The following is a 27212-nucleotide window of genomic DNA, read 5'->3' as shown; positions in this document are numbered from 1 at the left end:
ATCTCATTTTTATTAGTTATAAATGGTCCCCATGAAGGATCTCTCATATCATACCCTTAGACCAAGCAGGATGGCCCCTTCAGGAGCTTAACTGCCAAGTGGGAAAGCCGAAGCATGGGTTGGCCACAGAAAATCCTTAGTGGGCCTGATAGTGGAAATATGTGACCTTGGAGTGCTTTTATTTATGAGTTAATCTTACTAGTGTTGTTAGAGCAGCTAACTGGAAACAAGAAAAAGAAACAAAAAGAAAACATCAACATATTTTTACACATTACATATTTTTCTCATTTTTCCTTGAGTGTAGTATCTTTCTGTAATGGGAAGCACTTTATAACTTGTAATGTGAGATATGTGGTATAAATAAATATGCACTTTTTAAAATTGTGTTAGAAAACACAAAGCTTAGCTTGTGATTAAACTGGACAATATAAAAGATTGTATCGCACTTATGTGATTAATGAAAAGCCAGCATCAGGTGGCTGTTGTCATGACACCACATATCCATGACAGTATATCTTAACTTTGAGAATAAGCAATTCTGGATAACTGAGTGTACTTCTTGACTCAAAGGATTGAATGTTTCACTTCTGCTTTCAACTCTTGTCACTCTACTGTCTACAGCCACTCTAAGAAGGCTAAATAATTTGCATTAACGTTGTCTTATTTGAGGCAGAAGTTTTTGTCACGGTTCATTTAGAGGAGGAACATCCTTTCAGAGTGTTGTTGTGTGACGGTAAAGGTGACATCAGGGCTCAGGAATGTGTGTGAGCCTGCAGCTGATTGGTGGACAGACCGAGAGGACACTGCATGGGAACAAAACCCACGTTCACACTGAGGGGCTGGATGATAATCAGCAGCAGAAGCAGGCTGAGGAAGCAGCACTGAACACTGACAAACCCATAAAGGATCAAATATTACGACTTTTTTGGACCATTTTTTAGATTTTTCGCAATCACAATGTTTTCAATATCTCCTAAAACGTTCCTGCTGGTTCTGGTTTGTGCGTGTGCTGCGTCTGCTGCAGTGAAAAACGGTAAGAAAACTTTACTTTAGACTATGTGTAGACTGCACATGAATCGTACCAGACAAGAATGTACGCTACATAATGTGGTAAAAAAAGTCATTATTAGTTGATTTGTCATTCGATCAGCAAAAAACAGTCAGTTTGCAGCATAGATCTGTTTTATTCTCTTAAATATAGACACAGTGTCAAACATTCTCTGCTTCTAACTTCTCGGATGTGAGGCATTTCTATGTTATACATCATGGCAAGTTGAAGATGTTGAATTTTGGACTTCTATTTGGACAAAAGAAGAAATTAGAAGATGTGACTTTGGGAAGCTGGAATGTCTATTTTTTTTAATTTTTACAAGATTTAAGATTAAGTAATGATCATTTCAATTATTACTCTGTGCTGATTATGTTTCTTATTCATCATTTATTGTATGAAATGGAAAATAATAATAATAATTTTAAAAAAGCCAATTGCAACAAGGTGAAGTCATCAAATGTCTTGTTCTTGTTCACCCAGCTGTCCAACAACCCCAAAGTATTCAGGTTAAAATATAAAACGGAGAAAAGCAACAAATTCTCTTGTTTGAGAAGCCAAAAAATGATGTTTTTTTCTTCACAATTTTATCTTGAAAAATGACAAAATAATTTAGGCCAACAGTAATTTTTTTTAAATTATGAATTCACTGTCACAAAAAAGTGAAATGGTATTATTTTTGGGATTTAGTTTTTTTTGTTCAGTTGATTGAGTAATATAATAATAATTTTAGCTCTACAAAATATCTTCCACTTTCATACCTTGAACCAACCTGACTATTTTTTTGTTCTCCCTCCAGGCACTTTGAGAGCAAGGACCTTTGTCCTTTTTGACCCTACAGTCACAGATGAACCACTAGACCTGGAATCCATTTTATCAGAATATCAAGATGGTGCCAAACTGAGTAATTCTACAACTTTCCGGGTGCATAATGTCACTAGGTTGAGGATTTCAGAGGAGGCGCTGCTGTTCCTCACAGGCCCCGTGTCCACAATCCTCATACCTTCCTTCTACACGCTGGTCTGCTGCCTCAGTGTTCCCATTAATATCTGTGCGGTTCTGGCCTTCGCTCGGGGGATCCGGCCCAAGAAACCAGCAGCGATCTACATGCTGAACCTAGCTTTTGCCGACCTGCTCTTTGCCTTGTTGCTCCCCTTCAAGATCTCCTACCACTTTGAAGGCAACGACTGGAAATTCGGTGCCTTCATGTGCCGTGTGGTCACTGCTGCCTTCTACTGGAACATGTACTGTTCTGTTCTGCTCATAGCCTGTATCAGTGTGGACCGGCTCCTCGCTGTAGTCTACCCCATCAACTCCCTGGCGTGGAGGAGGCCAAGGAACACCATCATAGCCTGCGTGACCATGTGGATATTATCCTTCGCTGGCTCCGTGCCCCTCGTCCTCTCCAACCAGACTATTTACCTTAGAGAGCTGAACATCACCACCTGCCATGACATTCAGAGCTTTGAGAACATCGCCTGGCTGAAGATCTACTTCACCACCCTCTGCTGCACCCTCTTCTTCCTGCCTCTGGTCATCACAGTGGTATCCTACACTCAGGTGATCTGGTCTCTGAGCAGAGTCTCAGTTCCTGGAAGCTCTCGCAGAAGAACCAGAGCAGTGGTGATGGCCCTGACGGTGCTGGTGATGTTTGTGTTGTGTTTCTTGCCCACAAACTGCCTCCTGCTGACACACTACCTGCAGTTTAATAAAGAAGACCTGAAAAACCAGGAGACCCCCGATGGTTCCTACGCTGTCTATCTGATGTTTCTGTGTTTGGGGAGTCTGAACTGCCTCCTGGATCCTCTGGTTTACTACTTTGGATCATCCCAGTGCCAGAGACAACTGTCCAGCATCCTGAGGTGTGAGAAGATCACAGAGCGTGCCGGTATCAGTCACTCATCATCTGATTCGTGCAGATCAAGCACCAGAACAATTCTGAAATCCAGCCGCACCAATACCTCCACACTAAACAGTTCAGTTACCAAAATGGACTCTTTACAGGCAAACCTCAGCAGCCAGTATAAGAAGCTGCTGGTCTGATTGGACATTTAATCAGGGGGATTTTACTGACTCTTACCTGTGATTTTAAACATTTTATTATGAAGTTCTAGTACTTGCAAATACAGAGCATTTAGCTACAGAAGGGTTGAGCCTGTGGAGGGTGACTGAGCCTTTTGTGCCAACAGAAACGGACAAATGTGTAATGACAGACATGCTGTCTGAGTGATGAATGAAGTAACGGACAATACACGGAAGGAAGTTGAGAGCAGATAAGAATATGCTTTCCAGAAGAACATTCCACATGATGAAATGCTTCTACTTTTGCACTGTGCATGTAAGAGCTCACGAGTTAATATGTTACTTTATAGATATTACATTAAAGGAAAGAAACTACTTGCTATTTTCTGTAGTTCTTCTTCATATGTTTTGCCGATAAGCTTATTTTCAAGCATTTAAATGTCTCATGTGAAAAGCTGTCAATCATGTATTTGTATTTTTTCATAAGTATACTTTACTTTAGGTTTTTTTGTTGTTGTTGTTGCTTTCTTGTCTCTGAATAAATATTTGTAACTGTCACTGTGATCATGTTTTAAAGGAGTAACTTGTCTTCCCTGGTAGCTTGTTTGATGCTGCTCCCTGCTGGTGGGAAGTGAGCATTACTGAACGTGTTTTCTATTAAAGCTGTTACTTTACAACACTGTCCAGGTGCTTGTCTCTCCAGCAGGTGGCGCTGCGTTACTGTTAATTTTAAAAAAGTGAATGAAAGGATTCCATTTGTTACCTTAAATCTTCAGTTGCTGAAAGAAGCTGCAATATTACAGACGCTAAAGCAGAGAATGTCAGGAATTTTGCTTAAAAAGGATTGAAATGATTCACAAATCAATTCAAGTGTGCTGTGGTAAGTGTCTGACTGTTAAAAAAATACAAAGAATAGTCCAAATGTTAATAGATTTACTGGTTTGAGCACCATGGAAATGGTTTGAAATTGGTTAGTATCTTGCATCAGAGAGTTGCATGATAATAAAAGTTTATGTTATCATCTTGACATGCGTAACGCATCAAAAAAACTGCTGAAAAACAACATTGAAGTGGTGACTATGATGGAAGATGGCAAATTACTTTTCGTAGTGTTCATGCACAGATCATACAATATATAAATAGTGAAATATCTTCAGATTTAGTGAAATATCAGTGTTGTCAAAAGAGTTTTTATACATTTTCTTGGCAATAGAGTCTGTTGTATGGCTTAAGCATTGGGGGAAATAGACCAATTGGTCAAGTCAAGCATGAGTTCAGTATTCACTACTGTAGTAGTAAAACATGAAATGGAGCTTTGACACAGGAGACACCATTAAAACCTTAACTGTCACACAGAGAAGATGGCATGAATTTATATAACCAGCGACCAGTTTAAACCCTGAGTCAGACACATTACATAACCGACAGTATTTCCTAATTTACAGGCTTAATGATTGGCTAATTTCATTGTGTCAAATGGCAATTTGATGTGAAATCAATTAATGGACCATTCTTAGTCTGTGGGGCTCCAAACCATTAAGAAGCCAAAGGATTTTTTTTCTTTATTACAGAAATGACAAGAAGTGAAGTGACAGGGCCTGAGCAGAGGGAGCAGTGATAATGAAACATATGCAACAAATTCTACTACTTCACCAGCAAGATCAGGATTTTAACTAGGAAACAATTGATTACTGGCCCAGCTGAGCCAATATTAAGCTTTTTTTTTCTCCATTTGCTGGTCTAATTAAAAAAAAAAACAAAGATTCTTGATTTTTAAAAAAACACAATTTAAAAAAACTAATTCAAAAATGTGCAATTTTGGAAGCCATTTGTAAAAATCTGTCAAAACTGAAGGACACATGTTGAAAAGTTCTTTTTGGATAACATAAATAATTAAAGACATTTCTACAAAGTTTTGTGTTGGATCTTTTTTTTAATGTTTACTGATAATGTGATGCTTGATTGCTTATAATCAGCCCTGAGAGCACCATATCAGCTGAACTCTACTTTTACAACAAGAAAACCACGCATGACCATGAAGGATTGTTTAGGCTGTCACCAAGTTACACAGATGTAAACAGTGAAGGAAGAGTCATTTACAGTTTTTGGGAAACCACACAGTACTTATGAAGCATACACAGCTTTCTCACACATTTAGGTTACAAATAATCTATGCTTAAAATTAGTCAAAGTGTGTATTTTTATTCATTTTGAATAAAGCACATAGTTTACATACAAATATGGCAGAATTTTGCATAGAGAAATTCAAGACAGTAGGGGGGTATACAAAATGACCTTAAAACAAAGTTTGTCCAGTAAATCCTTGAAAGCTACAATTTAAATTACAACATCAAAGAAATAGACATCACTTGGGGGATGTATTGACATTAAATTTGCAGCAGATTTTAATGCAACATGATGATTGAGACTCAACACTGGCTTAGGGAAGACACAGCAAAGCAGAGCAGTGGACTGATGCAGTCAGTTAAAGTTCACCTCGCCTTGAGAGTCAGGAGGTTAATGTACTGTTTAATAGAAACTTCAGTCTTAAAACAAAGTCATCGCAGTGGATATTTTCAGCCAAGAGTTAAAATGAGTTTTTGTAAAGAGGGGGACCCTTGTCCGGAATAGTTGGGGTCACAGACTTTACTCCGTACAGCAGAAACTGGGGCTGTTTCTGCAGCAGAGAGGAGTTTAAGTGACACATTGTGTTCTTTGGATGGACATTGTTCAGAGTGATAGAGGCAGTGCAGCTGAATTTTGTCAGTGTTTTTCAAACTAAAGAAATTAAATGTCCTGCAGCTCCACTGTTCACTCAAGTTCAATCTATTTATCTGAACAGCCAGAGGCAAAGATTATTATTACAATTATTATCATTATTGTTTGTCATTTATTGCATATTACCTTTTGGTCATCTGGATGAAGCAAGTTTTTTCAGTGAATTTAACCCTGAGATGCAAAAGTGGGTCAAAAATTAGGTTTTTTCTTGCAATATCTTTGTAATGAAATTTTTTTTAATCATTTCATTTTCCAGCTATTCCTCAAAAACATGTCTTTGATATCATTCTATTTAAATTTAAAAGTTACATTTTATACTTTAAAAAAAAAATTGTGATATTTTTATTACTATCCCAGCCTCTCTATCACTGATAATATCATACAAGAAGTGATGCACAAACTTGCGAGGAAGGAGAGTAGCAACAGCTGGAGGAAAAGAGTGGAAGAATGTCAACAAAAGGCATGCTGACTTACTTCTATTGCTGTTCTGTGTAATAATCTTTTTCAATTATCAAAATATTCTAAATGTGTTATAAAGGGAAAAATAAACATATTTCAAACATGAAATCTTTCCTGTGTTGACCAAAATATAATACAAACAATAATACAAATTATTATTCTTAACCAAAATGACAAAAACGGAATTAAATCACTTTGATTCTTATCTTATAGAAGAGTGTAGATAAGATAAGATAAGATAAGATAAGATAAGATAAGATAAGATAAGATAAGATAAGATAAGATAAGATAAAGTTCTTTATTTCTCCCCACGCCAGGGGAAATTTACATTGTTACAGCAGCTTATGTAACAGTAGATGTAGTGATAAGAATAAAATAATAATAGAACAATAGTAATAATATTTACAATATATACAAGGGTGAGAGATGAGGATAGGGTCCAATCATTCATGCATCGAAGGATAAAAGAAAAAAGTTCACCTCAGTGAAGCACTGTGATGTCCCAAAGGACAGCAATGTAACACCCAAACAATATACAGGTGAAATACAGTGCAGCATCTACAATAACATCATGAAATTATTGGTGGTCAATCACCTGCGTAAATTGCGCACAGCCTCTCTTTCAGTGTGGAGATAGTCTGGATCCTGCTGCTGTCTGATACCACAGCTGTCTGACAAATTTAGAGAAAAGAGGACGAAATTCTGCAGATTTAAATATTTTTTATGAAGCTGTAAAACTGAATTAGCCGGAGTTAAGCTTCCAGAGGACTCGATTTGGATATCAGGAGGTGGAACTCCGTCCAGTGGGCTCAGGTGTTGAACCGAAAAGTGATCATCTTCCAAAAACTGATTGCACCCCTCATGTTAAAGCTGTATTGCCCCGTTTATTTGCATCTACGGCTGCTGTTATCTGGATCAAACACGAATAACGTGCAAATACACAAACCTTTACGTCTGCGGTGAGAACACAGATGCGTATTTGTGCAACTTTTAATTGTGACTAAAAATTAGGCACAAACAGGCTTTATACGTTTGATGTCTATATCGTTATATATATGCATCAATAACATTTCAGTCATTTCAGAGCTAGAGTTACTTTTTGGGCAGTGGAAAACTGCACTGTATTGTTAAGTTAGTTGAATTGGTCCTTTAAAGCGATTTCAACCGGTAAATTATCTCATAATTATGAGATATTGTGACTTTTTTCAAGTTGACGAAACAGGCTTCCATAGATAGTAACTGTTACACGAGACAAATATTGTCACATCGCTGATCGAGGTGTGTCTCTGCGGTCACTTGACTGCTGACATCACGCAGGTATGAAAACCAGCTGTTAGGAGGGAATGGCAGTTAGAGCAGAGACAATAGGAAGCGAGGCACAGCCGCGCCCGCAAACACTTCAGTCTGTGGATTCCTCTTTACAGTCATGACTGTGAGGACACGATGTTTTCAGCTTCTCCTGCTCTGGTGTTGCGCACAGATTTGCCTGACACAAATAGGTAGGATTTCTTTTTGAACCATTAATGTTTGTATCTTCTTTTAAATACTCAGCGGAGGCGGAGTACGGATCTAAAATGCGATTTATTTGTCGAGATATGTTGAATGAAGGCTCTGATTGTTTGATGTTTTACTCCTTGTTACCCTGCAATGATCAGTTTGCCAAAAATGAGTTTTATCACAATGTTAAAGGGTCATTCCAGGAGGACATTTTACGTCCCACCCATCACATTTCAAATAATCCATATACAAAATACTAAAACGTGCAGTTGTTGTGGAAATTTACTTGTTTTGAGACCACATCCAAAAAAAAAAAAAACTGTGAGAAAAGAATGTTTGAAAATATTTTTTTTAAAGTACCAAATAAGTCTGGAGTTCCCACTAAAATACCATTTTTCTCTTGTCCCACCCCCCTGATGACCAGATTGAATCTCAAATAAAACAGTTAAAATGAAACCTAAATCTCTTTTTGGCATTATGTTTTTCACTGATGTCTCTTGCAAATGTGGGATTTTTTTTTTTTTAAATCAACATAATATTTTAAATGCTAATTATTATGCATAGAACGTGTGTCCCACAACGCAACCTTGTTAGCATAACCTTTTTAGCTGCTAGAAGAAGAAGAAAACAGTGAATCACATGATATGCTGGAATTAACATCATCAAACAGTTTTCCTAAACAACTGGTAGAGAAAAGTTACGTCCTCTCTTCTATTTTTCATATTTTCATAACATTGTCAGCCTTGATTGAATGTCTCACTCTACCTCATGCAACCCTGTTGTGCATATTATCAGGAAAATACAAATTCTTTTGACTTTTTTCTTTACTCTTTTCCATCAGTAAGTTTGTCCTCTTGGTCAGCAGTAACAGCTAGCTAAATATCCAGCTTCTACTCCTGAGAAAAGCTAACATTAGCATGGATTAGCAACCTTGTTACTGTGATTAGAGTAGGGTTAACAAACAACAAATAAAACATGGAATAAAAATGTGACCATTGATGTGTAAGCTGAGCCAATCAAGCCTTTGATAGTTTATTAATTATCACTGATGAATATGTAGCAGAAAATTGAGAAAGAGAAGATTTATTTTTCAAAAATGTTGAAGCCCGAATGTCCTTCAATTCTGGAATAACCCATGAATCCGGTGTTGTAAGACAGTTGACTCATGACTCTGCGGCAGTTGGAAAATAGGTCACAGAGCTCACAGCTGAAAGGAACTGATGTTTGAGTTTCACATGTTCCTTTATATAAACCTGCTGCACTTCTGCTTTCCATGTATTTTTATATTGTGACCTCACAGATACCAAAGGCTTTACTGGCACAGAGACCAATGATGGGGTGTGGGTTTCCTCCCAGGCCCAAGAGGTCCTGACCAGCCGCTTGACCACCATCTTCCTCCCAGTCGTCTACATCATTGTGTTCGTGGTGGGGCTACCCACCAACGCCTTGGCCATCTGGGTCTTCCTGTTCAGGACCAAGAAGAAGCACCCATCGTCCATCTACATGGCCAACCTGGCTCTGGCTGACCTGCTGTTTGTCATCTGGGTTCCCATGAAAATCGCCTACCACTTCAATGGCAACAACTGGATCTACGGAGATGGTCTATGCAAAGTGCTGGTGGCGTTTTTCTACGGCAACATGTACTGCTCCATCGCCTTCATCGCCTGTATCAGTGTCCAGCGTTACTGGGCCGTGGTGCACCCGCTGTCCCAGCAGCAGAGGAGCAGCCGTTTGGCTGTGTCCGTCTCCATCGCTATCTGGGTGGCGGTTTGGCTCATCACCATCCCTCTCTACCTGTACGACCAAGAAGTCCGCGCGAGGAACCTCAACATCCTGACCTGCCACGACGTCACCAGGCCCAGCCAGAAGAAGATCGCAGCAGGATACTTCCTCACCATGGGAACGCTGGGATTTGTCCTCCCCACCGTTGTGTGCATCATATCCTACATCCTCATGCTCAAGTCTCTGAGGAACAGCATGTCAGACCCCACCATTGCCAAGAAGCGCAAAAAGGCCGTGGTCCTGATCATCACGGTCCTGCTGATGTTTTTAGTGTGCTTCACCCCCAGTAACGTCATGCTGCTGGTGCACTACATCCTCCTGCTGGGTGAGGCTGAGAACAATCTATACGGATTTTACATCACCACACTGTGCTTGGCCAGTCTAAACAGCTGCTTCGACCCCTTTGTTTACTACTTCATCTCTGAGGACTTCAGGGAGCATGTGAAGAACACGTTCCTCTGCAGGAGCGAGAGGACAGTGGAGAGGATGAGGGTCTCCTTCAGCGCTCTGAAATACTCCAAAAAGAGCAACACGTACACGTCTGAGTCGGGGAACACGCAGAGCACAGAATGCTAGTGCTTTTTAAGTTCATTCCTTCTCAGAAAACCCAGGTATAGAAGAAGAGAGATGAAGAGTAGGGGTCGACCGATTATTGATATTTTAAATTTTCATGCATTTGCTGTAAAAATGCAAATCTTAGTGACAAAATTAAGATTATCTCAGGCTCCAACATGAAACCTCATTGATATACCTTTCATCGTTTATGTATTTTAATCGCAAGGGACCTTTTTTCCCTGGGTGTTGATAGGCTGTTACTTGTGACCTCTATCCAGAGTGGCTACTATAGAGAGAAGTGGCCACATCAGAGCCAACGTAGCACATTTTGAATTTAATTATTTTGTCTGGAATCATTAAAAAAAATTATCAAAAAAATGCTGAATATTGGCTCTGATAATCGTTCAACCCATTATTTTTAGGCTTGTGATGAAATCTAGAAAAGTCATGTGGTGACAATCCTGCTGTCTGAAGTTAGTGCTTTTTAAAAAATGGTATAAACAAATGTACTTTTGCAAATCTTTTGATAATGTTATTTTCATTTAATGTGTGACGTTTTCTTGATGCAGAGATATGAACATGGATCATTTTTAATGTAACTGGTTTGATGCTGTAATTTTATTAAGATGAATTCTCTGTCAGCTATTTAATGTGTGACATGAAGCTTAAATCTGTAATGTTTAATGTTTATTAAATGATGCATGAAGCAAAATAAAGGAATATTTTTATTTGTATAGCTACATTTTATTGTTTGTCAATAAAGATAACTGTCCAGCTAACTGTGCTATCCCTGCTCACACCATTCAAAAGCCTCAATAAAGCAAAGTTCAGTGTAAAAGATCTCAGAAAGCATTAAAAAAGTCATGAATATTTCCTGGAGACAGAAGTGGGATTGTTGTGACAGTGGATGTTTTTTCAATCAGTTTTTTTGTTCTTCTTCTTTCAGCCTACAGCAAATACTCAGAATGTCACAGCAACAACATCATACTGAATTAGTCATTTTAAATGATTGAGACATCTGTTTATTCAGATCTTGGTCACATGAATTAAACTGATATCACTGGAATTAGTTCCTGTTGCTATTATACTGTGAGAAATTAAGGCCACATGCTTCTATGCTACTATGTTTTCTATCATACTTTTTTGTCAGTCCAGAATGATTGTAAAAGAGGTATGAAATTGCAGTGAGCGAGGTACTCCAAAGGCCTTTAATGTCCTTTGAACCTTGCAGGAAGTCTGTATTATGTAGTCAACATTTCCTGTGTCTGTATTGTGAGGAAGGCAGCTGGAAAGGTCAAACTGGATGTTCCTTATTTTCAGAAACAACACTCATATTTAACCTTTACTCTCAGGTCGGGATCCCTTTATGTGTTCCATATCATATCCATATCATTATTTACCTGATCTTATCACATATTTAAATGTGAGAACCCACTCTTTTCTTTACTACCGTGTTTACGCGGGAGAAAGCTGCACAAATTAGTCACCCTAAACTAAAGCATGCCTTTGAAATTAACCAGTTTTTATACATTTTAGTCTGAGAAGAGTTCATATGTTTCCTCTACCAGCTCCTGTAACTCTGCCGAAGGTCTCAGCTCCAGCTGTAAAGAATGCTGCACAACAGATTCTTACAGCAACAAAAGATGTGATCGTGTCACTGTTACATACTTACTATGAGTATTAGTTAGCTTTAGAGGAGTGCTATTAAGATTTAAGTAATTATCTTACATGGTGAGGGAAGGTACCAAGAGGAAGAGAGATCATGGTGTATTTAAATAATCAAGCAGGGTATGTTCAAAGACACTACATTTCTGCAGAGAAAAGTCACAACAAGCTAAAGGATGACATTTGACTAACTCATTATTCTACAGATCAGAAGATATTTATTGGGATGAAATCCATTTGCGTATCAATTCAAAAATTTGGCCCATCGTAAATTATCCGCCTGAATATTGATTGCTTTTTAGACTTAATTTTTTAATTATAGTATATCTGTTGTGTCATACTGAAAGTACTTTAATGTTAACTGATTTTAGAGGCTGACCAAGATTGGATTATTACACCTGTAATCATTTTTAAAACAATATACATTGTCTGAAATTCCTTACATCTTTGTTAGAGTTATGTTGAGGAAATGATGGGAGTCATTGTGTATTTAGTTTTCATATGTTTTGCACAACTTAGTTTACAATCTGTTATGAAGACAAAGCTTGACTCTGCATCACCATCTACTCAGCTGTGACACGTACTCTGCTACATGTGCTGCAGACAGTGTGGAGAGTGTTGTGAACAATGGACTTGGTAACAAAATATGTGATGACACCATTTCTAAATCACCCCAAGCCTCTTTTTCTGTATTTTCTATGCTCTGGGGGGAAAAAAGATTTCATATTAGACAACTTGTATGTTGATACTGATAGAAGTGATAGGTCAATATCGGCTTCAGGCTGTCATTAATTTTTCAAGCAAAATTGGATGTTTCCAGCTTCTCAGGTGTGAGAGATTGCTGCATTTCTTTCTCTTACATCATAACCAGGGGAAGCACGGTGGTACGGTGGTTAGCGCTGTTGTCTCACAGTTATAAGGTCCTGGGTTCTGTATGTTTTGCTTGTTCATGCTGTGCCTATACGCTTCCTCCTACAGTACAAAGTCAAAGTCAAAGTCAGCCTTATTGTCAGTTCTGCTACATGCGTACACATACAGAGAACTGAAATTGCATTTCTCTCTAACCCTAAAACGTGAAAACTGAAGCTAAAAATTTAGGATACAATCAAACATAAGAAAAAAACAAAAAGACAACAACAATCCTAATCTACATAAGGCACAAGTTTGAGTGCAAATTGGCATTTAGGAGAAAACAATTAAAGTGACTTAGTGTCAAACAGACCATGTGCTGTTGCAGTGCAGATCAGAGGTTATTGACCAGAGTTTGTGTATGCTGAGGTAAACTCATGATTCTAAATTGGTTGTAAATGTAAATATGCCCAGTTGTGTTGGCACTGTAATGGACTGGGGGTACCCTGTCGCTCTATGTCTGCTGGGATAGGCCCCTCATGAACCTATTCAGGATCAAGCTGTGTATAGATAATGGATGGATGGATGGATGTTGTAGTAAACTTAAAGGATTTTAGTCTTGGTCTCTTGATTTGACCAAACAGAGCACTTTAAGATGCCTTGCTGGACTTGAGGAACTCATGATTAGCATTTTTTTGGCCAGCTATTCTCAAGAAGCTCAGAAGTAGACTACTAGTCAAAAGTCTGGACATACCTTCTCCTTCAATGGCTTTTATTGACATGTATTATTTTCTATAATTAAGATTAACACTGAAGATTAACATATTTTTTTGTTTACAACATAATTTCATATGTATTCTTTTATAATTTTGATGTCTTCAGTATTATTCTACAATGTATAAAATAATTAAGTAAAAACCGCTGAATGAGAAGGTGTGTCCAAACTTTTGACTGGTAGTGTAATTGGCAGATTTATTGATATTGGTATTGAAAATATGTGTTCATACTTAAGTATCATCGCATAATAACATCACTAACAGCATTTGTATGGTGAGGGCCCACATTAGCACGTTGCTATGAAACAACATGTGGAAGTGAAAAAAACAAAACAAGGGCTCTATGAAAAGATAAAAACCTGTGTATGTGACATTTTACAGAGAGGGCGGGACACATAACCTAAGAGTGTTACAACTATCACTAGTAGCAAACAGTGTTGGCAACTTTTCTAAAGTGTAGTTGCTTATTTACTGTTGCATATGCATGATGCATTTGTCTTTTATTTTAATCAGAATTTAAAATTCAAGTCGTTGAAAGTTTTTATGTTGACTGCGTTAACTGTCAGTTTACTGCAAACTAAAATAAATGTATATATTTTATACTGTTGTCAAGAGGCCTCTCATTTACACAATGTCGCAGTTCAGCTATTGGGCTTTTTTTTGTTTCCTTAGAGCTGGTTGCTTGTTCCCATTGCGAGATCTGGCAACATTGGTGAAAAATGTTAATGCAGAGTGATAAACGGTGAAGAACAATGAAGAAGCAGTTAAATGAACTGAAATTAACAGTAATTCAAAAGCTCTCAGTGTTGTCTTTAGGGAAATGTAAGGCAGGGCTAGTTATCATACTATATTTAAGGCAAGACAAGTTTATTTGCATAGCACAATTCTTACACAAGGTGCTTTACAATGACAAAGAAATACCCTCAGAAAAATGATTATAAGGCAGACATAGACTTCAAGCTAAAGGTTCAAAAGTTGGAGGTCACCCAGACAATTTCATGTTTCACATGAAAAGTCACACTTTAATTCTTTAGCTGCACCCGGTGGGATATTTGTAATGGCCACAGCAACTGTCTCATTCCCCGTAATATCACATTGCTATCAAATTCTCTGAACCCCTGAGATGCAGTCTGAGGTGACAGAAAAGCAGGACTTGACCAGACCTTTGCAAAGGAAAGGCTAACATAATTGCACAAAGGTTTTCTAATCATCAATTAGCTTTTCAACATCATTAGCTAAAACAATGTATCATTAGAACACAGGAGTGATGGTTGCTGGAAATGTTCCTCTGTACCTCTATGTAGATATTCCATTAAAAATCATCCCTTTGCAGCTAGAACAGTCATTTACCACATTAACAATGTCTAGACTGGATTTCTGATTAATTTAATGTTATCTTCATTGAAAAAGCTCCTTTTTTTTCAAAAATAAGGACATTTCTAAGTGACCCCAAACTTTTGAACGGTAGTGTGCATTAAAAACATATAACAAAAATATAAAAGTAGACATTGAGATCATGAGAGTGCATTGAAAGAAAATAGATTGAGCATCTAAGAGAAGCTGCAATAAACAATTTAAAACGATTAAAAAGCTAACAATACAGAATTTGTTTACTGCATACCACTGACAGCAGAATCAGACAAATATCTTTCCATCTACTATCTATACGCCACTTAATTCTCATTAAGGTTATGAGGGGGCTGGAGTCTGTCCCAGCCAACTTGGGGTGAAGCCAGGAGACACCCTGGACAGGTCACCAGTCTGTCTCAGGGCTACATATACAGACAAACAATCACACTCACATTCACACCTACGGGCAATTTAGAGTTACCAATTAACCTCAGCATGTTTTTGGACTGTGGGAGGAAACCGGTGTACTTGGAGAAAACCTACAACGGCACAAGGACAAACATGCAAACTCCATGCAGAAAGATCCCAGACCCAGGCCAGGTCACAAACCAGGGATCTTCTAGCTGGAAGGCGACAACGCTAACCACCAAGCTACTGTGCAGCCCCAGAATCAGACATGAATTATATATATGATCAATTCTCTACTAATAAGAATAATAACAATGCTTTATTAGTATAGTAGCTTTAAGGCAACATATGCAAAATTTTGATTCAACTTTATTCACTTTGTACAAAGACAGCTAGCAGTTCAGTATCTAAGCAAAAGTGTAGAAGAAGCAGTAAAGGTGCATTATATAGAGTATACACTATGCTACAGTATAAACAGAATGAACCGTGGGAACACAGTGGTATTAGCATTCTAAATATATAAATACAATAGCTGTAGATAACAATGTAAAATGAGGATATATACAGTTTATATACAGTATGAAGTCCAAACATGTCATTGAAATACAAAATAATATTGTCAAATTCTACAACACTTGTTTGAGATGTATTATTAAATGTGTCATTTATTTATTTCTCAGTGTTATTGCTGTCACTAAACACACTGAGCTCCATGATAGAAACCCGTAAGGGGAAAACAACGCGAGAGCAGGTGGGCGGAGCGGAGATGACGTAGTCGCACAAACAGGTATTCTCGGGGAGTGTCCTTCAGGGTTCGAGCGGGTATCATACACATAAGAAGTCGCAGCAGGCTGAAACTGTAAAAGACAAGTTGAGCCGAGGGAGAGTAAAGTACGACGACATGGATTATACACGTTTACTGTCGCTTCTGCTAGTTTTCTGCTGGTTTTGTGCCTCTGATGCCCTCTCAGGTAAGAACACAGCTTCCTGTCTGCTGGTGGTGTTTGTTTCTCAGGGCTGGGTCGTTTACATACCGACCTCCTGACACACAAACATTCCTATCAAATAGAGATTAATGAGACTATTCTTGTTATTATTTAAGCCCTTTAAGCTTAATGTCTTAAAATATGTTTGGCTGATTTGAACAGCTTTTCGGGGGACTTGATATATTTCACCTTGTGTTGAGGTTCGCTCATAAAAAGTCATGAATATCGGGAAATGTAGGATTGGTGGTTTCTAATTTTCCCAAAAAATTAAATAAAAGAATAGCATCTTGAGGCTTAATTGGGTTTATATTGTTTTATTTAGTCAGTTTTAGTCGTATTAAAGAACTAATTATTAGTTTAATTATAAATGCATCTGTCTTATCATGTGTATGTTTTAGGATAAGAAACAAAGATAGAGCCCAAATGTGTTCAAACCAACCAGTAATCTTCAACCCGAAACACTTAGTTAAAAGTGTAGAATGCACAGAAAAGCATCAAACCCTCACATCTGAGAAGCTATCATCAGAGAATATTTTATATATACGTCTAAAAATAGGTGTAAATGATTGATCAAAACAGCTACCAAATGACATTCAGGCCATTTACCAACGAGTTATTCAACCATTTGTTTTCAAAACTGCTACAATTAATGATAGTTATCATTGTTGATTCATCTGTCGATTATATTCTTCCTTGATTGTGAAGTTGTTTATATATGTCGATCAGTGTTTCTCAAAGCCCAATAGGACAAAAGGAAATATTTCATTCATAACCCAAAGATATCCAGTTTACTATCATAGAAGAGGGAAAAAAAACAGAAAATGTTCATATTTAAAAAGTTGAAATTAGAGAATACCACCTTTTTCTCATTTCAAGAAAATTCACTCAAGCCAGTCAATCGTTAATTTAAAAACTTGATAACTGATTGATAAATCGTTGCAGTGTTAATTTCAGCCTTAATCCATTTTCATTTTTGCTGTATATTTTAGGTAAAGGTCGGGGCTTTGTTGGGTTTAAGGACCCCGAAGACTCTGGGCGTTACATCGTGGATCAAGCAGCCTCCGATACATTGAAGAGTCGCTTGACCACCGTCTTCTACCCCATCATCTACATCATCGTGTTCGTGGTGGGGCTTCCTGCCAACGGCATGGCCATCTGGGTGTTCCTGTTCAGGACCAAGAAGAAGCACCCGTCGTCCATCTACATGGCCAACCTGGCTCTGGTCGACCTGCTGTTTGTCATCTGGATGCCCCTGAAAATCGACTACCACTTTAGCGGCAACAACTGGAGCTACGGAGAGCCGTTGTGCAAAGTGCTGGTGAGCTTCTTCTACGGGAACATGTACTGTTCGGTTCTGTTTATTGCCTGCCTCAGCGTGCAGAGGTACTGGGTCGTGGCTCACCCTCTGTCTCAGCAGAGGAAGAACAACAAGCTGGCCATTGGCATCTGCGTAGCCATCTGGGCTTTCATCTGGCTCACCACCATTCCTCTGTACCTGTACGACCACACGGCCAAGCTCAAAGACCCCAACATCACCACCTGCCATGATGTCAATATGATAAATGACCCAATCAACCCGTTCGCCTCGGTCCAGCTCCCCTACTACTACTTCATCTTCATGGGCATGGTCGTGTTCCTCGTGCCTTGTGTCGTGATCATTGTTGCCTATGTTCTGCTGCTCAGAGCTCTGGGGAACACCATGGAGAACAGCAACGCATCGAAGAACCGACGCAAAGCCGTGGTGCTGATTGTGGTCGTCCTGGTTACGTTCGTGGTGTGTTTCATCCCCAGTAACATCATGCTGGTGCTGCATTACTCTCTGCTAAAGGATGGAGAGGTAGATAACGGCTACAGCTTCTACACCTCCACTCTGTGTCTGGCCAGCCTCAACAGCTGCCTGGACCCATTCATCTACTACTACGTGTCCGAGGAGTTCAGGGAACATGTGAAGAACACTCTGCTGTGTCGCAGCAGCAGGACTGTGGAGAGGATGAGAGTTTCATTCAGCTCCATGAAATACTCCAGTAAGAACAAGTCATACATGTCGAATACTGGCACCACACAGAGCAGCACCTGCTAGTGCCAAAACGAGAAAACAGACTCTGATCAGATATCATGCATCATGTCGGTGTTTGCAGCACTTTGCACTGACCTGGCAGCGCTGGGACACAGTGAAATCTACTGAATCGGCATCCGTTGAAACCAGGCAAAGCGTCACAAAACCAAAGATGAACTTTAACTGTGAAGATGACTGCCAGGAAGAAAGCATATTTAAGATGCATATGAACTGCTGCTTGGTGTTAAATGTGAAATCCATTTTTATTTTTTTAATTTTCTGTACATTTATGTTACATTTGTATGTGCTTTTTCCCACATTTTTGACTGACGTGATCCCTGCCACATTAACCTCCCACCTGTGTTTGAAGGTATAGAACAAGAGAATATGTCAAGCATTATGAGAGAAAACATATATTTAATATTCATTACTTTTTTTTTGCGCAGCCAGCGAGTTTTATTTTGTGATTTTAAACGTTATGTGCTGAAGATTTTTTAATGTGAGGAGGCCAGAGGTGGCATTGTTACATAGTTTTTTTGAATAAATGCTGAAACAAGTGGATGTGGTTTCTGTGAAACTCCTTTGCATTTTTGCGTAACAGAATAAAGTCCGCATGTTGAGTGAGTCACTGACCTTGTTTCTGTTATGCAGTTAGACCGACTCATTGACATGGACCTGTCTCTGATCCAGGTGGAATTCATGGAATGTGTTGTCGAAATTCATTGATTCAAAGTGCACAGGCCAGTTTTTAAAACAACTTTTATGTCCGTTTGGATGTTAATAGTTCGGTTTTGCGTGGATAAAGTCAGACCTGAGAAGAAAGGGTCAGAGCAGAGGGAGTTAAAGAATGTTAAAGGGCGTGATGAAGCATGTTCTAAGGGTGAGCTAAACAGGTCGTCCTCCCACAAGTTTCTGTGACAACCCACGTCTCAGCTGAATGGAAGCACAAACATCCAAGAGTCAAGCCAGATGCGTTGCTTTCGCAGTTATTTTTGATTAATCGGTGCAGCTTATTCTCTTAATGTCTGAACTTTTTGTTAGTATTAGTTCACATTGAAGCTCTTGCAATTAGTGTCCCAGATTTTAGGTGAGACCTGCAGCAGACATTCTCTTCTAAAAGACAATCTATAGAAAACAAAGGTATTCTGCACCAAATTTACCCCCCCCTCAGTGGTTCTTTATCTGTAGATAAGGAATCAGCAACCTGCTATGAAGCAACAGCCCCACCCAGAGAGTCTCCACCATCCCCCACATGCACTGAGGCCTGTTGGGTTCCTGTGTAAAGAGCTCTGGGCTGTTTAGAGGTAAATGATTGTAGTGGAGTGTCGTCTTACCTTTTGTCAGCACTTGGAGTACAATACCTTCCTTTCACACACTGATAGCAGAGCCACGCCCTGACTGTGTTACATTTACACAGCTCTGCTCCAACATTACTGACTGACACTGTGTAACCAGGATTAAAAAAGAAACGTTCATCACGTGCACCACGTCAGTTCTGAGCAATTATTTTTTTTAACAAAGACTCCTGTGGCTAAAAATGATACTGTCAATAAAATACCACAAGGAGAGTTATAAACACTACAAAAAGTAACCATTTTAAACCATTTTTATCTGTGATTTTTAAAAAAATAATTTACTATTATTTTACAGATTTACCTATTTTCTTAAATTACAGATAATCACTGAAATTGCAAAAAAGTTGTGATTTTTGTGTCAACCATAAAATAAACAGGCCTAAACTGTCCATATCAAAAATCTGTATATTTATGAATAATAATTTGTTCTTTTACATGTTTCTTTTACAACATTTTAGCACAATTTGTATTTAAATCAGCAAGTATCTGTTTTTTTTTAACTTTACACATTTTCTCTGTTATTGTAAGGAAATATGAATATTAAGAATCGGAAAATAAAAAATTATTTTTAAAAAAATATATTTAAACTGTTATTTCACATATTTATCTGTTTCATTTAATTACAGATAATGTCTAGTAAAATAAAATCTCAGGAAAAAAGTATTATTTTACATGCTGACTGTAAAAACAAAAAACAAAAAACAAATCAGACCTGAAAACATGAGTCCACCCATCCATCCATTTATATACACAGCTTTATCCCCTGTAGGGTAATACAATTAATGTCCACATCAAAGATGTTTTTGTTAATATTAATTTTTTTTTACAATGTGTAATCACACAATTCTACTCTTCTATTGTCCTTAAATTAACTAAAATATAAATGTTATCACCGTTTTTACAGTTTTCCACTTTTTCCGATCTAGCTCAATAATGTTGTGTCATTTTCTAAAAGATTTTGCAAAGTTGGTGGATATTTTGGGTGACAGGATTACACTGTTAGCTATGTCCATCCTGTCTGAAAAGATGTTGCATTTGTGTAGTTTCAAGTGCCTGACTATGTCCCTAACTGACATGCAGATTCAGCATGCAAACAACCTGTTCTTTCATATTGTTGTCATTTGAATAAAGCTGCATTTGAAAGTCATTGGCCAAAGGAGTGTCTGTGTGCTGGTTACACTCTCTGATCTTTGTCCTTTAAGACCACACCTCACCAGGCTGTGGACTAACTTGCTTTTTGAGAATTTGCCAAAAAGCTTTTTTTGTGCACAATTGGCTAATTTTGAATAAGCATTAACTTTTTCTCAGAGTCAGAAAAAAAGACCCATTGCTTTCTGTGTTCATATTTTGTCGTATATAGATTTGAGATTCACAATTTAACTTGCAGGTTTATAAAATGGAGAAAGGAAAAAGATTATTTACAGCTCTTAAAATGGTTGTGCTTTTTACAAGTTGTGAGATCATGTTAGGAGTAGAGTTTAACAGAGTGTATGACCAAAAGGAAAGGAAGCCCCATTAAATGAGGCTTTTAAAAATGTTTTAGCTTTCTACTTTAAGGTTTCCTCATAATAATAACTTTGAGACCTTTTCTACACAACATAACATTTTCCTCCACAGCTTTAAGAGAAACTGAATCATAATTATAGGGTTTAATAGTTTCACGTGCAGATTTACAGTAGCTTTTCTCCAAAGAACTCGACATAGTTTCAGTCAATAGTTATTTGGTCACTTTTACACTTGTTACATTTGGAGGAACTCATAGTCAGATTCTGCTCTGTTTAGACAGAACCAGGTTTTCCATTTCCAGTTTTTGTGCTAAGCTCTAAACCGGTCATTGTACTCCCTTCACCACTGAAGAAGTTGCACTGAACACACTTCTGCTGTGACACACACATGCATAGTACATATGGTGGTTTGTATTGCATATTTCCATGCTGCAATGTTTACGGAATGTCCTTAGGTATTTGCAAGTTGCAACAACCCTGTTTTAACCACAGCACTGACACACAATCACCCACAAGAATATGAAGAAAATGTCACAAAACATGCTACAAGTTTTAATTAATTAAACCTCATGCAGCAGGTGCATTTTTTTAGTGCACAAGAGAGTACACACTCTACAACAACACTCAAGCATAACCTGTCATTTTAAAGTTGCATTTATTGCTTTAAGACTAAAAAGTAGCTACCTAACAGTGAATATGCATGTACATTACAGATTTATTCCACTCCCAGACATGGGGATAAAGTCTGCTTTATATCCCATTATTAAAATAAATTCAATAAAGACATACAGTCATGTTTGAGGTGTCTGAATGCTGTGTTGTTAAAACCTGTTGGAACAGTCTGTTCCCAGAAACATGATAAACCAGTTTTGACTGCAGGTACATGGTGAATAACAACAACAGAGAGAGAAGAGTCACAAGGAGCTCTGGTCTTTCCAGCAATACAACAATTTCAGTGTACTTCCTGTGTGATATAAATAGATGGAACTGTCCTTTTCTTCCTGCTAGGGTTTAATCTTTTCCTTAAATGTATTAATATATATTTGTAGTCTTGTAGCTCTTTTTCTTTTGGGACAAAGAGGGACCTCTGCTGGTGTATTTGTTGAAGTTTAACCCTTAGATGCACAAGTGATTGGACCCTGTTTGACTTCCAGTATTACCTGTGGGTCAAAAATGACCCATATAAGAATCAGTGTGTTTTTACGCCATTTTATGTCATTTTGGTTCAGAATAATGATTAAATATTATTGTTTGTATTATATTTTTGTCCACATAAGAATGATTTCATGTTTGACATGTTTATTTTTCATTTTATAACAGATTTTGATCAGTTTGATAGTTTAAAAAAAAAGATTACACAGATCAGCAATAGAAAAATGTCAAGATTCATTTTGCTGACATTTTTCCACCCTCCTCCTCCAAGTTTGTGCACTTCATCACCTCTTGTATGATATTGTCAGTGATAAAGAGCTTGTGGGAGGAATACAAACATTAGAGTTTCTTCACAAGTATTAAAGGGAACTTAAAATTTAAATGGAATGATATAAAAAACTGTTTGTTTTGAGGAACACCTGGAATATGAAATGATAAAAACTTTTCATTACAAAGATACTGCAAGAAATTGACCTCACCAGCTCATTTTTGATCCACTTATGCATCTAAGGGTTAAGTAATATGACATAGAAGTAAAAATTAATCTTTCTGCAAAAGGAAAGTGGCCATGACTACAGTTAGAAATCCATTTAAATAAGTTTTTTATTTAAGAAAATTCTAAATCAATACAAGTATGTGATTGTATGCTGTCGTTTTTACTTGAACAGTAAATAAAACTAGTGGAAAACTAGTTGCTTCTGGAGTATTTCAACTTCTAAAACCTGTTGCAGTAAATACAAATATATCCTGAAAATACGGCATTTTTATCTTTACAGTTTGAGTTGTTGCATTCCTTTTTGGTGCGTTTAATTAAGAACTCCTCCAGCGAGAGCATTTTGTCTGAAAGAGTGACCGATAGATTAGCATTGCAGCCACGCATCATACTGGGATGCAGCTACAAGAGCACTATTCATGCGTGTGAGTGAGAGGGTCAGTGCTGAGGAGGGAGAATGTACGTGCTAATGTGTGTGTAATCACTCTGACAGATCACACCATCTACCGTCAGCTAAAACTCACTAAGAGCTGCTCAGTGAAGCAGAAAAACACACATCTCAATGGTTTTTATACTTTTATTTGACTGACCTGAGAATCATGGAGGGAATTGACAGTACATTGACATGATTGAAAGATCTCTATGAATAAGAGATAAATGTACATAATACAACAGTACAGGATTGTCTATACTATCATCGTACACAAAAACACATAAAAACATTCTTTTTCACAACTTACCAGACAGTCAAGGAATGTTAGACTGATTATCAGCAGTAGAAGAGACCAAAAAAGTAGGGTGAGTCAGTATAATCACACCAAAGAGAAAGGAAAGACTGGGAGATGGGAAAGGGATCTGCTGGAGAGTAGAGAGAAAAAAGCAGTGTGTTGGAATGAGAGCAGGTACAAAAGAGGCAGTTTGAGTGAAAGAGAGGCAGAGTCAATAAGAGATTCACTGGAGCTCTTTAGTCTTTTCTCCCTTTCATCTCATCTGGCTCTCCTGTGGCAGCGTGGCTGGAGGGAGTTGGCACAGTGTGGGTCCCCCCCAGCCAGTCCCAGTGGGAGAAGAACGGGGCGAAGTTAGTGCCAGGTCGCTGGTGGTGGGCGTCGTGTTTAGGTGCACCACCCCAGAGGTTAAAGGGCACCAGGTTGTGCACGGCCCACGGGAAGTCATAGCCGCAGTGGTCCTCGGTGGAAACGTAGACGTTGAAGACCATGAAGCCCCACGTCGTCATGCAGTGGCACTGCAGCAGAATGGGGTCGACTGTGGCCCAGAATCCCACGCTGAATAACTCCCAGCCAGACAGGTACTGGGTGACCAGGCTGAACGGCTGGTTGTACTGATGGTGCACGGCGTGGAAGGTGCGGTACAACCAGGGGACCCGGTGGTGCAGGAGGTGCCACAGGTAATACTGGAAGTCAAACACCACCATGCAGCCCAGGATGCCCAACAAGAAGCTCCAGAGAGTGGGAGCTTCACGAGGCAGAGGGGTCGGCGGCCTCCACAGCCACTGAGCCACTGCAGCAGGGAAGATGTAAAGCAGGTGGTTGTAGATGGTGACGCACAGGGTGGTCCAGATGTTGGGCCAGGTGATGGGTCTGTCAGGATGCAGCCTGTAGCGGTTGATGCAGGGCCAGTAGGGAGCCAGCATGTCCAGCACGGTGTAAAGACCAACCAGGAAGAAGTAGGTGGTGATTGAGAGCACCACTGGGAAAAGAGGGCTCCTCAGGTGGTCGTGGTGGTTCTGCAGAAGGTAGTCCCACACGGGCTGCAGGGCCAAGTCCTGGGACTGGCCCCCAGTCACGTTGTCCACATCCGACATCCAGGATAAAGCCTCAGTTCTGAGTAACCTGCCTGAGCTCATCACTAACGTGGCACTTCTCTTTTAAACAGGGCTGATCCAAGAGGATTATTTTCTAACAAGCCTCAGGGGAGAAAAAATAGGGCCTAAATGAATGGAAAGATCCAATCAGCTTCCTTGTATAGGTTAAGCAACCGCAAATTGTCTGGTGATGCTGTGCCAAATTGGACTGCTGGACTGTCTTAGCTTCTTATGTATGTTCTAGCCCCACCTCCACACCCCCCCACCACCCTCTGCATTTTGAAAGAAGGCGCTGTGTAAAGGCCCTTTTTCATGGGCACAAGGACCGCAGCCAGGACTCAGGAGCCGGGCCACAACAGCTCTCATTTTTGACCCAAATCATGGAGAGAGAGCTTCCGTTTGCTGGTGAATTTGACTTTGTCACAAAAAAACAAGACGTGGTGTCTTTTAGCTGATAACATTCACAGAATACGAACATTAATTATACCACAGCGAATTGTATTTTCACTGTTTCATGTCAATAATAAGTCTGTTAATGTATCTGTCTGTCTCACTCTATATATCATCAAACACACACACACACACACACACACACACACACACACACACACACACACACACACATGACATGAGCCCAACAGTCATTAATCATCGAAATTTGTCAAATGAGACTTGCATTCAAAAGGACTTCCTTTCTGATGTAAGAATGCAGTTGGCTCCTTGCTAAGTTTATTGAAAGAATTAAAGGATTTTATTGTTAAGAGCTGAACTGAAGCAGAGATCACAGCTCCAGTTTCTATGGTGTCATACAATCATCCTGCAGACATTTTGATAAATACCGTGTGATTCATAGTCATACATTCTCTCTCTTTTTTGCTCTGCACAATTGCATTTCATTAAATTGCAGCAAGGCACATACTAGGATTCAATACACAATGATACAAAATGCAGCATTTTCTTTTTGATGTCTGTTGTATTCATACATAATGATGAATGAATACAACAGTCAGAAATAGCACCATTTGTTCTTTCTTCATTGCCTGTCAATCATCTGAATTACTGGGTGTTTTATAGTTTATAGATCTCTTGAAACTGGACATTTTCAATGTGGTAGGCTGCTGCTTGGGACTTATTGTTGTTTTTCATAGTCATAACGAGACACAGAGATAGTGGAAGAAAAAGACAAAGCTCCTGAAATGAGCAGCCACTAGCAGGTTTCTACCTGCATTCTACATCCGGTAACTCAGACTGTTTTTCATGTTCAAGTATGCTGACTGCAAGAGAGATTGTGCCGGGAGATTCTCCAGCATCCGCACCTTTAGAATTCATCTTTACAAAAGTCATAATTGACATAGTTGATGCCAGACTTAGAGGTTGTTTTGATTTGTACATGATTTCCATTGATGGCAGCCAAACACAGTGAGAAGTTCTAAATTCTCCAGAAATCCTTATCTTTGTCCACTCACTCAGAAATACTGAAAAGGTGCTGCAGTCCAATCTGTGACTAGCTGCCATATTCTATAAAATGAACAAATGATTTTAGAACACAGAGATGAGATCAAATTACTTACCAGAGAGGGACTTTTAATGGCCTATTTGCTAATCCAAATTTTTTTGCATTTCATGTTGCATCCATCGTTCAGTTAAAAACAAATCACATGCATGAAAATTTAACATAATAAAATTTGGAAACTCAGTCGTAGATTTGTCGATGGTCACTGGAGCAGCACAGCTACCTCAGATAAATGTTCCCTGGTGGAGGGTAAGGTGTTGCGATTGTAGCTGGGCCAGCGAGGCCTGGTAGTCTGTGAACAGTACAGAAAGAGCACAACGGTAGAGTTTATAAAGGCATCAGTATAGAAATACATTCAAAGTCTCTGTTTCTCAGTGAAAGACTGTCTTAATTATTCACTGATTAGTGGGTGACTTTGTTAAAAACTGCAGGCTGTGTAAAATCCAACACATGCATGACACTGAGCACCAACAGGTGCATGCCGGTCACGCTGGATCCTCCGGCAGCGACTTCTGCATTTTAATAAGGAATTTCCATCTTCAGTGCGATGTGCATCGTCTTTCTGCTGGTTTGTTGCTAGCACAGTGTGGTTCTGAAGCTTTGGGAAAATTTTGGTGGAGTGGATTTGTTCTAAACTGAGAAACTTTCAAAATGTGAAGCCAAGTAAAATAAATACATAACACTTAAAACACAGCAACTAGGATAACAATTTTCTAAAATTAAATCAACATAAATGAGAAAAGCACTCAAAGAGCGCAGTCCTCCACCAAGGCTGCTCAGTCGTTGTATGATTTCCGACGGATAAGTCCCGATAAGTCTGAAGTGACGAATTTGTAGTAGGATCGCAATCATGTGATTGTCAGCAAGCAGTTAATGTAGTGTTCACTTGTTGTCATAGTTACAGTGATGCCGTGACTATCTCGCAATAGTACAGAAATCTTTAGCAAATCCATGAATCCAGACTATAAGCCGCATCAGTGCCAAAATCCAATCAGGTGGTCCTTGTGTCATTTCTGACCTTCCCTGAAAATTTAATCCAAATCCATATGTCCATTTTTGATTAATGTTGCTAACAGACAGACTAATAGACAGAAGGACAAACATACGCTGATCGTCACACAACTCCGCCACGTTCAATTCA

At 38.8% G+C, this 27212-nt stretch overlaps 4 protein-coding genes across 4 annotated transcripts; 3 read left to right on the top strand and 1 right to left on the bottom strand.

Moving 5' to 3' along the window:
- The first annotated feature begins 829 nt into the window (after positions 1-829).
- Positions 830-3628, top strand: LOC111572634 (proteinase-activated receptor 1-like). Its single transcript, XM_023276387.3, has 2 exons — positions 830-1033; positions 1848-3628. Exons 1-2 carry the CDS (start codon positions 958-960, stop codon positions 3089-3091), a joined length of 1320 nt encoding a protein of 439 aa, XP_023132155.2. The 5' UTR covers positions 830-957; the 3' UTR covers positions 3092-3628.
- A 4017-nt stretch (positions 3629-7645) lies between these two features.
- f2rl1.1 (coagulation factor II (thrombin) receptor-like 1, tandem duplicate 1) lies at positions 7646-10875 on the top strand. The gene is made up of 2 exons (XM_023276386.3): positions 7646-7806; positions 9105-10875. Exons 1-2 carry the CDS (start codon positions 7734-7736, stop codon positions 10160-10162), a joined length of 1131 nt encoding a protein of 376 aa, XP_023132154.1. The 5' UTR covers positions 7646-7733; the 3' UTR covers positions 10163-10875.
- Positions 10876-15987: 5112 nt separating this feature from the next.
- On the top strand, positions 15988-18856 carry f2rl1.2 (coagulation factor II (thrombin) receptor-like 1, tandem duplicate 2). The gene is made up of 2 exons (XM_023276390.3): positions 15988-16160; positions 17165-18856. Exons 1-2 carry the CDS (start codon positions 16091-16093, stop codon positions 18253-18255), a joined length of 1161 nt encoding a protein of 386 aa, XP_023132158.2. The 5' UTR covers positions 15988-16090; the 3' UTR covers positions 18256-18856.
- Positions 18857-23299: 4443 nt separating this feature from the next.
- ch25hl2 (cholesterol 25-hydroxylase like 2) lies at positions 23300-24772 on the bottom strand. The gene has a single exon (XM_023276403.3). It carries the CDS (start codon positions 24598-24600, stop codon positions 23701-23703), a length of 900 nt encoding a protein of 299 aa, XP_023132171.1. The 5' UTR covers positions 24601-24772; the 3' UTR covers positions 23300-23700.
- Positions 24773-27212: the final 2440 nt, after the last annotated feature.

This window comes from Amphiprion ocellaris, chromosome 17 (genome assembly GCF_022539595.1).
Source record: "Amphiprion ocellaris isolate individual 3 ecotype Okinawa chromosome 17, ASM2253959v1, whole genome shotgun sequence".
NCBI classification, from domain to species: domain Eukaryota; kingdom Metazoa; phylum Chordata; class Actinopteri; family Pomacentridae; genus Amphiprion; species Amphiprion ocellaris.
Note: the sequence above shows the minus strand (reverse complement) of the source record. Positions and strands in the feature narration are given on the sequence as shown.